Source organism: Phyllostomus discolor, chromosome 4 (genome assembly GCF_004126475.2).
Source record: "Phyllostomus discolor isolate MPI-MPIP mPhyDis1 chromosome 4, mPhyDis1.pri.v3, whole genome shotgun sequence".
NCBI classification, from domain to species: domain Eukaryota; kingdom Metazoa; phylum Chordata; class Mammalia; order Chiroptera; family Phyllostomidae; genus Phyllostomus; species Phyllostomus discolor.
This window is the reverse complement of record NC_040906.2, coordinates 194,577,972-194,590,654: the sequence shown is the minus strand read 5'-3', so window position 1 is coordinate 194,590,654 and position 12,683 is coordinate 194,577,972. Positions and strand designations below refer to the sequence as shown.

At 41.7% G+C, this 12,683-nt stretch overlaps 1 protein-coding gene across 2 annotated transcripts in view; it reads left to right on the top strand.

Annotated features, from left to right (window-relative positions):
- SHPRH (SNF2 histone linker PHD RING helicase) overlaps window positions 1-12,683 on the top strand; it is a 73,035-nt gene that overhangs the window by 49,982 nt on the left and 10,370 nt on the right. Inside the window, exons 25-28 of one of the 2 annotated variants that reach the window (XR_004902929.1) lie at window positions 817-1,005; window positions 10,519-10,611; window positions 11,645-11,731; window positions 12,510-12,624. Coding sequence is in view for 1 of the 2 variants with exons in the window: in XM_028509908.2 (XP_028365709.1) it covers window positions 817-1,005; window positions 10,519-10,611; window positions 11,645-11,731; window positions 12,446-12,624 (548 nt within the window). In the remaining variant the exon portion in view is untranslated. Of the gene's footprint in view, window positions 1-816; window positions 1,006-10,518; window positions 10,612-11,644; window positions 11,732-12,445; window positions 12,625-12,683 lie in introns of both variants that reach the window. The other variant, XM_028509908.2, reaches the window with a different exon arrangement.

Here is a 12,683-nt window from a genome sequence, read left to right as displayed (position 1 = left end):
TTCTTTTCCAAGGGGCTTCCTAGTCCATCCCGCAAAGCACCTCGGGAAGGCCAGGCCACACACCACCTTTCCATACAAGTTCACACGCATCATAGCTTAGGTCTCAGGGGCATGTCACTCAAAGTACCACTCTGTTTTTATTATTGTCATTGGTTTTTACCAGGTGAAAAGGTTAAATAATTAGCATAAGGTGTCAGAGCTTTTAGAACTTTTGACAACTTAGTTAAATGTAATGCTTTTTTCCACCCCCTCCCACTGCCCAAAAGGGGAGAAGTCCCCAGAATATGCTCCAGAATGTGTTAGTGTACCTTCCTTGAAATACAACAAGGGGATTTTCAAAAATATCTTTTTATTTGTTTATTTGGGAATTTTTTTAATGTATCCAGATCATTTTTAAAATAAATTGAGATACCAGCTAAATCTGTTTAATAAGTTATATAGACTGTATTGAGAAGGATATTCAAATTAATATTCTTCTTAGTCCCTATACATCTAGCACTGGGGTGCTGAGGGGGTCATCCACATTCTTCCTAACCACTGAAACGAGAACCCCAACTAATAAAATAACAATGACCCTCCGACTGTTGTGCTTACTATTAGGGTGAGCAGAATTAAAGACTTTGAGAGCGTACCCTGGTTAGACTTAAAAATCGTTACTTTAAACGTACAACTTAGCTTTTGTGACTTAAAGAATATTAACACCATGAAATATTTAGGAAGTGAAATCCGACCCCCTCGTCCTTTTAGCGTGTGCGTAGAGTGGAAGCCGTCTTTGGTGGCATCTCACCGAGGCGGCTTCTGTGTTTCCTTCTGCAGTGGGCGGTCCTGACCTGTGGGCACTGCTTCTGTAATGAATGCACCTCTATCATCATCGAGCAGTACAGCGTGGGCTCTCACAGAAGCTCCATCAAGTGTGCCATCTGCCGCCAGACGACCTCCCACAAAGAAATCTCGTATGTCTTCACCTCAGAGAAAGCCAGCCAGGAGGAGGACATCCCTGTGAAGGTGAAGTTGGTCAAGAACACGTAGAAGCGTAGTCGGAGCAGTCAGGAAGTGAAACTCAGAACAAGGCTGGGAATGAGCAGAATGTCCACTCTTGTCTGGCCGTGGACACGCTGCCCGAAAGCCTCCGTGTCCCCTCTCCTGTGGGGGGAACACGAGAACACGTTCTCCATCAGAGTTAGCAGTGGTCCTGCCCACCGTGGCAAAAAAAGGAACTTCTTAGAATTCCAGTTCCCTCTTATTTTCTCTAGGATTTCTGTCTGCTACAAACAGCTCTGGGTAACGTAGAGATTTATGTAAAGAAAGCGTCTTCCTCATTTTTCATGTAGGCTTGGATATCGGAAAAAGGATGTGCCCAGCCGAGCTGAAGGAGAAAACAGGTTGGAGGCAGAAGTTAGTGGTCTTTCGAATGGCATGGATACTCTTTCGGGGTGCAGCCGAAACTGGCTTCATGTTCCCGACTTTTTTCTCCCAGGCTTCCTCTAGAACTTTAAGAAAGTGACTCTCATTTGCAGTCCAAACAGGCTCTGGAACTAGGCCTCCTCCCTGGGGGGCATGTATTAACGAAAAGCCTGTGCTAGACATTTTTGTTCTTTTTCTTAAACGTGGTTTTTCCCCCCTAACCAAACTTAGAGGAAGGACTAATAAATACAGGAATGTATGGAGATAGTAAGGATGTAGGTCAGAAGGAGTCGGGAGAAGGGTAGAGCATGCTCTTGAGCGAGAGGTGGTAGAATCTTTTTCCTTAATTCCTTCTTCTCTGGTCTTCAATGGTCTCTTCTCACTTACGTTTAAGGGTTGTATTTTGTAGCAGAATTAACTGCAACTTGAAACTGCCTCTTAGGCAGTTTCAGTTAAGATGTTAGTATATTAGGCAGTTATTAGGATGCAGCCTCCCGAGAAAACTATAGTTGAATTAAAGAATATCTCATTGCCATTTATTCCCAGTTATTTGAGTAAAACCTGAAAATATCAGTCATGTTGCTCTCTAGAAAATAATACTGTAGAGAAAATTTGTAGACAAAATTTGGTTTAAGAGGCTATAGCAATAGTGGTGGTGGCTTGCTTATGTTGGTGGCAGTAGGGAAGGAAAGTGGATATATTTAAAACATATTTAGAGGAAAGTTGATTAGTAAGATAGAAAGTTGAAGGGGTTGATGAAGAAGGAGATTTCATCGGTGACCTCCTAGTTTCTGATGTGAAAAGTCAGGTGGACAATGGGGCAGCTACTGTATTAGGGCACTTGGAAGGAAAGTACATTTAGACATACTATCTCTGAGGTGCCGAAGACATTCAAGTGAGAAAAATCTAACAAAGTGTTAACATGTGGAGCTGGAGATTGAAAAAACAAAATGCAGTCATTGGCATAAGTGACCTTTGCCGCCACAAGAGTGAATGAGATTCCCTAAGGAACGACCATAGAAGTGAGCTCTAGATCAGGTCCTGCAGAGCTCCGGAGCTTTTTAACGGTGGAATAAAGGGAGCAGAGCTGAGAAGGGGGGGGGGGGGGGACTGGACTAAGAAGGAGCAACTAGAGACATAGTCAGTCCAGGAGAATATGCTGTCAACTTTAATAAGGAGGCAGCTATCAGCACTATCCAATGATGCGGAAGGGGCTTAACACAATATATGCTAATTTAGCTAAAGAAGGTCATTAATGACGTCAGAAGGAGCTCTGTAAATGGAAATGTAGGGGCCACGAGCAGACTGGCATGGAATGAGAAGTGAACAGTAAGTAGGAAGAGCAAGTGCCCAGCTCTGTCACAAATGTAGCTGTGGAGCAGAAGAATGAGAGCTGCGACCAAAGCAGATATGAAGTACAGGAAGACTTTGTGTCGTTTTTTATTTTGTTTAAGAGAAAGGATTCTTGAGCATATTTAATCTGCAGTAAAGAAGGATAGATTGAATATGTTGGAGAGAGAAGGGATAATTTGTAATAAAAGTGTTTTGAAAAGACAAGGAGAGTGTTGGTGTAAAGAGAAAAGAGATCTTGTGGAAACCAAGTCACAGGTGTAGGTCGGGCTCTGGAGCAAATAAGCTGTAAGCGAATGGGTTGTTATCAGCTAATAGGCGACCTAATATAGTTATTTTCAGAGAGGACAGGCATCCAGTACTCGAGATGTGACTGTGGGGAGGGTGACCCAAGTGAGGTGAAGGGAAAAAAGTTCTAGAAGATGAAGCGGTGAGACCGAGTGTTGAAAGGGCTGTCCAAGTGGGCAGTGTATAATATCTCAGGTTGGTCACTTTGTGCTACTCACCACACCCAGAACTGCCTCCCTTCTCTGTCCCCCCTCCTCCTTTCTTCCCACTCCTGCGGTTTCTCCCTCCCTTTCCTTGTCATAAAAATAGTCTTTCCTAGCCCTTTCTCTCTCTCCTATCTCTTCCTCTGGCCTCGGGCATCCCAAGGGCCGCAGATGGCGTTTGTGGCTAAGCAGGGCCGCTGACTCGCAGGTGAAAGCATTCACAGGACAGGGAACAGCATAGGAAAGAACTGCTGTGTCAGGCCTGATGCACTGAGGTTTAGGAAGCGATTGCTCTGGCTACCAGTAAACAAGCCAGTCTCTATGCAACCGAACCATGGAGCCTGTCAAACCTACACCTGTTTATCCTGTGGCAGCTTTCCTGGACACCCAGGAGGGGGATTAGGCTGGGACAGTGACATGTGTTGTCCTGTTGGGACAGGAATATCGGTGTACAAATGTGTTTATTGTGCTCGGACTTCTTCCTGTCTTTCCTGGGTATTGATGAACACATGAATTAATAGAAGCATCTTGTAAATGCTTAGAAGACTGCAGAATTTACTCAAGTTAGTTTCTCTTCCATTACAGATGCGTATGTGCTTGCGTTTCCTTTTCATTATATAACATGACTGAATATTGTACCTGTTACGCAGGCAAGGTTTATCCCTCTCCCGCATTCTCACCTTGCTCTTTGCTGCCTTTACTTTTGCTTCTCACTGTCTTTTCTGTCATCATTTGTGTCTGCCACTCGTCCCTTTTTCTTCTGTCACATTTCTGCCCTGGTGTCTGCTACTTCTCCTTGAAGCACCAGTGCATTGTCCTCCCAGACTCTCACTGTGCTCTTCCGACTGTCCAAAACTCTCCCGCTGAATCTAGGCATTATTTTGAAGTTTTATACATATTAGATCAAACTATTCCTAAACATAGGATTTTATTTATTATCATCAAATTCCTGATCTTTTTGTTAAACAGTCCTGAGAAGTAATTTTTTTATTTCATTACAGTTTTTATATTATCTAAAATGTTTATTTCACTCTATGCCAATAGTTGAGATGCGTGGACATAATAAATAATACAATATATCATGTCATACATAGTGCTTAATTATATAGCTGATTTCAGATAAGGGGTATTGAAAAACATAAAAATAGTATTGAATAACAAGATACTTTTTCTACTGGTAATTGATAATGTAAGGAATTCTATTGATTGATCATAGAAATAAATTGAATACTGAGATCACAAGTGTTCCCTTTAGTGGATACATTTAAGTTAAAGACTGTACCTACCCTAACGACAGTGTGACAGTATTCCTAAATGACCCTTGGAACGCACCGGGCATTTCACAAAGTAAACAAAATTCCCCTTGCAAGTTCTGACAACGGCCGGGCAGTTTGGATGTGAAGTAGGCCTCCTGGCAGAACATGTGCCCACGTGGCATGTCCCCTGTGTCCTGACTTTGGCCGGGTTTCACATGAAGCACTTTCTGAGTGGCAGCCCTGACACTGTAATAGACAGGTTTTTATGTCGTAAGAAGTTTCTGTCCAGGAGAAAATACGCTACACGGATGTAAACACCACAAGCAGCCGCCTTCCCACCATCCCACACACGTGCTCTGGGCTTCACCTTGTCACATTTTGGAGCATCTAATAATTCACGGGCCTGCTTTTTAGAACAAAATTTTTTTCAGGCCCATTCCCACAGGTTTTGCCTTAGTTGATAGGGGATTCATTTTTAACAAGTAAATCTACTGATAATTGATATGTTTTATGCAGCCTTTTCTGTAGGGAAAAAAAGTACTGTATTTCTGCCTTCAAACTCCCAGAGAAACCTAGAAATACCAAATGTCCGATTCTGTGTGTAGAACTGTTGCTTCCTTTCCTTCTTTTTTTTTTGAGTTTCTCTTCAGTTGGTTTAAAGGTCACTTGTGAAAAAGAAGTCTTGTACATTCTAAACATAATTAAAATAAACATCTGTGTGGGGAAAAAAATGGAAAGCTTTGACTAAGTTTAAAATTAACAGAATATTTGGGTAAATACAGTCCACGAATGATTTATTTAAATATCGTTATACTTGAACATTAACTGGTAAACTTAGAATGCAGTTGTGTGTTTTTGTTATAAATGTCATGGGTAAATATATTAATAACTACAAAAAAGTTTCTATCACCAGACACATTAGCCCTTGTGATTCTGAACTGTTGTTGGTCCAGTGTTGAAGGTAATGGGAGCCTGCAGTAAATCAAACATGCGGTGGAGACTTCTCCAGACTGAACCATAAGTTATCTTTATGAAATTGCCTTTGTAAAGAACTTATACTTCGTGGGATGTAAACTTCATTACACTGTGGAAAGGACATTGTTTTTGAGGCGAGGACTTTGTTTCATTCACTAGAGTGTCCCCAACATCTAGAATAATGCTTGGCATGTAACAGGTACTCAGTGGGTAGACGGATGCATGGATAGATGGACAGACAATTGAATAGTATTTACATATAATATCCCTAAGAACCTTTGAGTCCAAATAAAATTTTAATTTTTTTGCAGTTGGCAACTTGGAAATCATTATGCAAAGTATTTAAAAGAACAGGGTAATATTTTGGTGTCCTTGTGCACGTGTAAGATTTCCCACAGCCTCGGTCGACTTCCCATTGAACTTCATTCAAGTAACCTGTGACTGTTAAAGAATCCAGCACTTGCCCCAGGAGCTCACTTGAACAGTCCTCCTGTTGTAGGAGACCAGTCGTACAAGCTGCATAAGAGCGCTGAGTTGGATCTGTCACGACGCACATGGGTTTTTAGCATGGCGAACAGGTGCGGACAGAAATAAAACAACGTTCGCTGGTCTTAGCTTCTGAAAGTAGTATGGATAGCACAGGCACATTGAAAGAGTTAGCTCTACTTCGAAAAGTCCAGAAAGTAATAAAATACCACGACAGGAAATGACTTCCTCTAAACTGAACAGTAGTGGAAAACATTCCCGTTATTTCAAGTGACAAACCACCAACAGAAACCTAAAGAAAAATCTGTCACCTGTCACTAAGTCATTATCCAATTGGTCATATTACTGATTAGGGAACATAATTCTCTTTGGGGAAGGGGAAGTAAGTTGTATAAATTTGCCTTCTTTTTTAAAAAATATATTTTATTGATTATGCAATTACAGTTGTCCCATTTTCTACCCTTCACTCCCCTCCGCCCTGCACACCCCCTCCCACCCACATTCCCCCCTTTTGTTCATGTCCATGGGTCATACTTATAAGTTTTTTGGCTTCTACATTTCCTATACTATTCTTACCCTCCCCCTGTCTATTTTCTACCTACCATCTCTGCTACTTATTCTCCGTACCTTTTCCCCCTCTCTCCCCCTCCCACTCCCCTATTGTTAACCCTCCATGTGGTCTCCATTTCTGTGTTTCTGGTCCTGTTCTAGTTGTTTGCTTAGTTTGCTTTTGTTTTTGTTTTAGGTGTGGTTGTTAATGATTGAGTTTGTTGTCATTTTACTGTTCATATTTTGTATCTTCTTTTTCTTAGATAAATCCCTTTAACATTTCCTATATAATAAGGGCTTGGTGATGATGAAGTCCTTTAACTTGACCTTATCTGAGAAGTACTTTATGTGCCCTTCCATTCTAAATGAAAGCTTTGCTGGATAGAGCAATCTTGGATGTAGGTCCTTGCCTTTCATGACATGGAATACTTCTTTCCAGCCCCTTCTTGCCTTGTCTTTTTTGAGAAATTAGCTGACAGTCTTATGGGAACTCCTTTGTAGGTAACTATCTCCTTTTCTCTTGCTGCTTCTAAGATTCTCCTTATTTTTAATCTTGGGTAATGTAATTATGATGTGCCTTGGTGTGTTCCTTCTTGGGTCCAACTTCTTTGGGACTCTCTGAGCTTCCTGAACTTCCTGGAAGTCTATTTCCTTTGCCAGAAGTTTTCAATTTGTTGCTCTCCCTCTTCTCCTTCTGGTACCCCTATAATTCTGATGTTGGAACATGTAAAGATGTCTTGGGAGTTCTTAAGCCTCTCCTCATTTTTTTGAATTCTTGTTTCTTCATTCTTTTCTGGTTGAATATTTCTTCTTTCTGGTCCACACCGCTGATTTGAGTCCCAGTTTCCTTTCCATCACTATTGGTTCCCTGTACATTTTCCTTTATTGCATGTAGCATGGCCTTCATTTTTTCATCTAATTTGCAACCAAATTCAACCAATTCTGTGAGCATCCTGATTACCAGTGTTTTCAACCTTGCATCTGATAGGTTGGCTATCTTTTTGTCGCTTAGTTGTATTTTTTCTGGAGCTTTGATCTGTTCTTTCATTTGGGCTATTTTTGTTTTGTCTTGATGCGCCTGTTACGTAGTGAGGGGCGGAGCCTTAGATGGTCACCTGGACGGGGTAACGGTTTTCACTGGGTTGTGATGCTGTGTATGGGGGCGGGGTCCGAGAGGGAACAATGGCAGTTGCTCTGCTCTGTGCCAGGCTTCAGTCACTTCCCCCACTACCCACAAGCAAAGTGGGCCCTTTTGGTGCTGATTCCCAGGTGGGTGGGTTTGTGTACTTTCTAGGACCTTGTGGGTCTCTCCAACAAACTCTACTGTGAGGCCCAGCACCTCAGCCACCACAGGTGTTTTCAGTCAGTGTACTGAGGCTTTATTCCCCCGAGCCGGGACCCTGGGTTGTGCGGTCTGTCTCGCTCCCCAGTTTCGCCTGGTTTACCTGCATGCGAATGTGGGACCACCTGCTCCACCAGCCACCACCTCTCTGGGTCCGCCAGCCACCACCTTACCTGCCCTGGTCCTCCAGACACCGCCTGGCTGCGAGTCCTCTCCACCCAGCGGCCCGACTCCACCCCTCCTACCCATCTCGGTGAATGTGTCTTCTTTAACTCCTTGGTTGTCAGACTTCCATACAGTTCAATTTTCTGTCACTTCTGGTTGTTTTCTGTTTTTAAATTGTTGTTGTCCTTCTTTTGGTTGTAGACAATGTGTCTACCTATGCCTCCATCTTGGCTGGAAGTCTGGGTTCATTTTTCAGGACATGAAAACTTTTTAACTTTTAATCCTAGGTACTGCTATTAGCTTAGTTGTCCAATTAATGTCTATTGCCTTTTGCTAATTTCTTAAGTTTTTGAAAAAGTGCTTGTAATATATCTAGCAAATAGGACAGAAACCAGATCCTTATTTAACTTTTACTTGATTTTTTACTGCATTTTCTGTGCTGCCTTTGTAGATCAGCAGTCATTTGTTGCATATAACCTTTTCTGTTCATTTAACAGCAAATTATGAATTCTTACTAAGGTAGACTCACAGAAGCAGTGGGTTTGCAATGTAGCATCTTGTAACTTGAAGCAGCATTTTTTACGATAATTTAAATGTCTTCAAGCAGTCCAAAATATAAAATCTTTTGTCGTGGAGAAACTGCCTAAACACATTGATTGCCTAACATAAGGATTTTTCACTTATGGGCTTTGTTTTCAAAAATCAGGCAGGGCGTGCGTGCTCGAACTGAGAGCTGCAGGTAACAGGGCACCCACTCCTGCCACCGTTGTTCTCGTTCTCAGCAGCCACTCGCTGTCCGTCTGGAAGAAGATGGTAGTACGGGCTTCTCACTGCCCCTCTAGGTTCTGCCCAGCAGAGCTTTGGGTTTCTGGACTTCCGTGTTCTTCTTCTTTCAAAGCGGGGAGTACCGGACTGACACCGCGTGGTTCAGAACTGCGGCCTTTGGGAGGAGGGTTCACGGAGATCCGCCGCCAAGCTGGCCGGACTTTGGTAAAAGGGAACGACCCGGCCTTTTCCTGTGTAGAGTCAGCTCTCCGTTCTGGATGCTGCTTATAAAAGATTATTCTGGTTTTGTAACTCTTTATAAGAAGCAGCTTAAATAGGTAGAAGGGTTAATAGTTATCCTGATATTTGTTTAGATATCTTTTTGAAAATAAGATCTTGAAGAGATGTTTCTAAACTCCAAAATGATCACTGTCTGCTAATCTTCTCTTTTTTCTTATTTGAGGTCATTTTGTTCTTAATGCATTATTTATTTATAATTTTGCTCTTTGTAATGTTTAGACTGAAATAGGTTTCTTATATTTTTTTAAGCTTTCAAGAATAATTAAAAGTCTGCCCATCCAGAGGAATAAATATAGACTTGGGATTTTAATATCAGAATTTCAAAACTTGCCTGTAATTCTGTCCTGCCAACTTGCAGTTACTAGGGCTTCCTTCCTTGTTTTGTTAATATCCTTATCTTTGCGTGTCTCCTCGTGTGCAAGTGCTGAGGAGGGACGGTGAGTAGTGCCACTGTGGGAACAGTGTCGCTTCTTGCTGGGTGGGTCCACCCACTGTGGACTAACCTCTCCCACTGTAGTGCTCGTGGTTAAAGTCTCAGGGAGATCACTTACTGAGTGCCTGTTATTTGCCAGGTGTTAGGCTTACATGCTTTGTGTGCATTTCTCACGTAACCAACACAACCACCTTTGGGAACAGTACAGTCATCGTCCCTGTTGGACAAGAAGGAAACCGAGGCTTAAAAAGGCTAGAGTCCGTAACTAGTGAGATGCAGAGCGGGCCGTTGAATTTAGATTTGTCTTACTCAAAATCCCATGCCCTTAACACCCATGTCTTACCATCTCCCAGAGCATCCCAGAAGAAAAACTTCCTCAGTGGAGACTATAAAAACACTTGCTTATTTTCTTCATTTTCCTGTTTCTTCATTGTTTTTCTCATTGTCATACTGCTACAGTGGAAATGGTTATGCAAAAGGCACTCCTTGTGTTCACCCAGCTTTGTTTAAAGCTCATCCAAGTGGGCGTCATTGGTGCTGCTGTCATTGTCCTTTGTGCTGCCCTTGTAAGAAAGGGTTTGTCATGGGTTGGACCCTTCACTGTCTGCTGAAGCTAGAGTGTTCATGCACTGTACTTTCAATATTTCCAGCGCCATAATATCTGAAGCGAGTAGTGTTTTTGGTTATAAATTGTGCTTATCCAAAGTAACAACATTGTGTAATTACAAACCTAACCACTTAGCTAAAATATCTGATCTTCAAGGTCATATCACTGTATGAATTTCCGGTGTGCTTTCATACTCAGTTCTCTCAGAGTATAAATTCTATAACTTTTACACTTTGAGGCTAAAGAAAATTTCCAACAAGTACAGTAATTAAAAAGGTTAAACATATATGCATCTATCATATAGTTTTGATAATAAAAGTATTTTATGTTGTTTCCATTCCGTTGTTCACTGAATGTTATTTGGTAGTAATGTGTTTTCTTCCTTGTGTTCAAAGGGCAGTCACTCTACAAAAGTCGAAGCTGTGGTCAGAACCCTGATGAGAATCCAGCGCAGAGATCCAGGAGCTAAAGCACTTGTTTTTTCAACGGTACAGTCCGCATTTTCATCCTCAGGGTTAGCGCAGACTGGCCTTCTGTCCCTAGTCAGTGTATACCTGGGAACTAATTTTTTTAAATATATTTTATTGATTATGCTATTACTGTTGTCCCATTCCCCCCCTTCACTCCCCTCCACCCTGCACACCCTCTCCCACCTACATTCCCCCCTTTAGTTCATGTCCATGTGTCATAATGAGAACTAATTTTTAATGTTGACTATAATATAGGTGAGATTTAGAATTACAGATAGACTTTTCCATTTCAGAGTTTTTCCCATGTCCATACAATAGAATTATTGTGATAGAATTTTGTGATGCTTCACAAGATAGTTCCTATAGGTACATTTTATGTTTTTATATTAATTTTACTTAGAAATTTTCTTATTAATATTTTTTAAAATTGGAATAAATAACCTTGAGTGTCTCATTTCACAAATGAACTTGATTGTTTAAGAAAAAGTAAAACAGCCCTGGCTGGTGTGGCTCAGTGGACTGAGTGCCAGCCTGTGAACCAAAGCGCCGCTGGTTCGATTCCCAGTCAGGGCACATGCCTGGGTAATGGGTCAGGTCCCCAGTGGGGGCCATGTAAGAGGCAACCACACACTGATGTTTCTCTCCTTCTCTCTGTCCCTTGCCCTCTCTAAAAATAAATAAATAAAATCTTTAAAAATTTTTAAATAGAAAAAGAAAAACAGCTAAATAATGTATTGAATAAAAATTCTAGTTTTCATTGCAGAGAGGTAAGTAACCACATTTATTAAGCACTCCATTATTTGTTTTCCATTTATATTTATCTTAATTCAGTTCTCAAAGATGCTTATGGTTTTTTGCCCTATTTTTAACCAGCATTTGATTGAAAACATACACAAACACTACCACTTCGAGATGTAACTAATATGAACGGTACTTGAAGGTTTTGTGTTTACTTAATTCTGAGTCCCATGTCGACGTAGGTTCTTTACAGATTCTCTTTATGTGGAAGCCGTGTGTAAGTGTCCCCTCCCGTCTCATGTGTTGTTCTCAGTGGCAGGACGTCCTGGACATCATCTCCAAGGCCCTCACCGACAACAACATGGAGTTCGCGCAGATCAGCCGTGTGAAGACGTTTCAGGTACGTCAGGACGGTCTTCTCATGTTTTTAGAGGTGGATTCAGGTGCAAATTGAAACTTCTGCTAACTATGTTATTTTTATTTATTGTCTTGTTTCTTGATTAATTATAATGTATTAAATTAAGAAGCCAAGTAGAGAAACTGTAGTAATTTTCTTTCTGTTCAGTTATACCCGTAGCAAGATTCTTCTGACTTGAGGTACATTTCTTCAGTATAGCGAGCGATGGCTTCTGCTACACCTTCTGAGCGGGCAGGGGCCTCGTGTCCCTGGGACTAGGTCCTAAAGACACTGCGTCAGGCAGAGCTACATGTGGTCAGCTGTCCCTCCGGCACTCCCAGCACAACGACAGGTGCACGCCCAGAGGGACACACAGAAAAAGATCAAGTGAAAATTGAGCAGATTCCTGTCTCTTACCTCATCCCGAGTCTCACTCAGCCCACCACATTCTTCCTCTTCCTCGCAGCTCATGGGGTTTAGTTCGCACACGTCACATGCGTGTGCCTTGTGGTTCCGCTCGAGCTCACGTGACACCTCCTCATAAAGTCACACAGCAAGTTTACATTTTCTAAAATTGGTAATTTTACACTGAATTTTCTTAGCTGTTGCATTTCACGATGAAATGGATGTCATTAGGCGTATTTAACATTAGCTGTAATATATTACTGTTATTTTTCACTGATCCAGCTAAAATTTAAATGTACCTTTCTTTTTTAGGAGAACCTTTCAGCATTTAAACATGATCCCGAAATCAATATTTTGCTGCTGCCCCTGCACACAGGTTCTAATGGATTAACTATCATTGAAGCTACTCACGTTCTCTTGGTGGAGCCCATACTGAACCCTGCCCATGAGCTTCAGGCCATAGGAAGGGTGCACCGAATCGGACAAACAAAGTAAGGACTTAAATTAGTATCAGTCACATTTGCTTCAAGCTCCTAAGGTGCCAATCAGT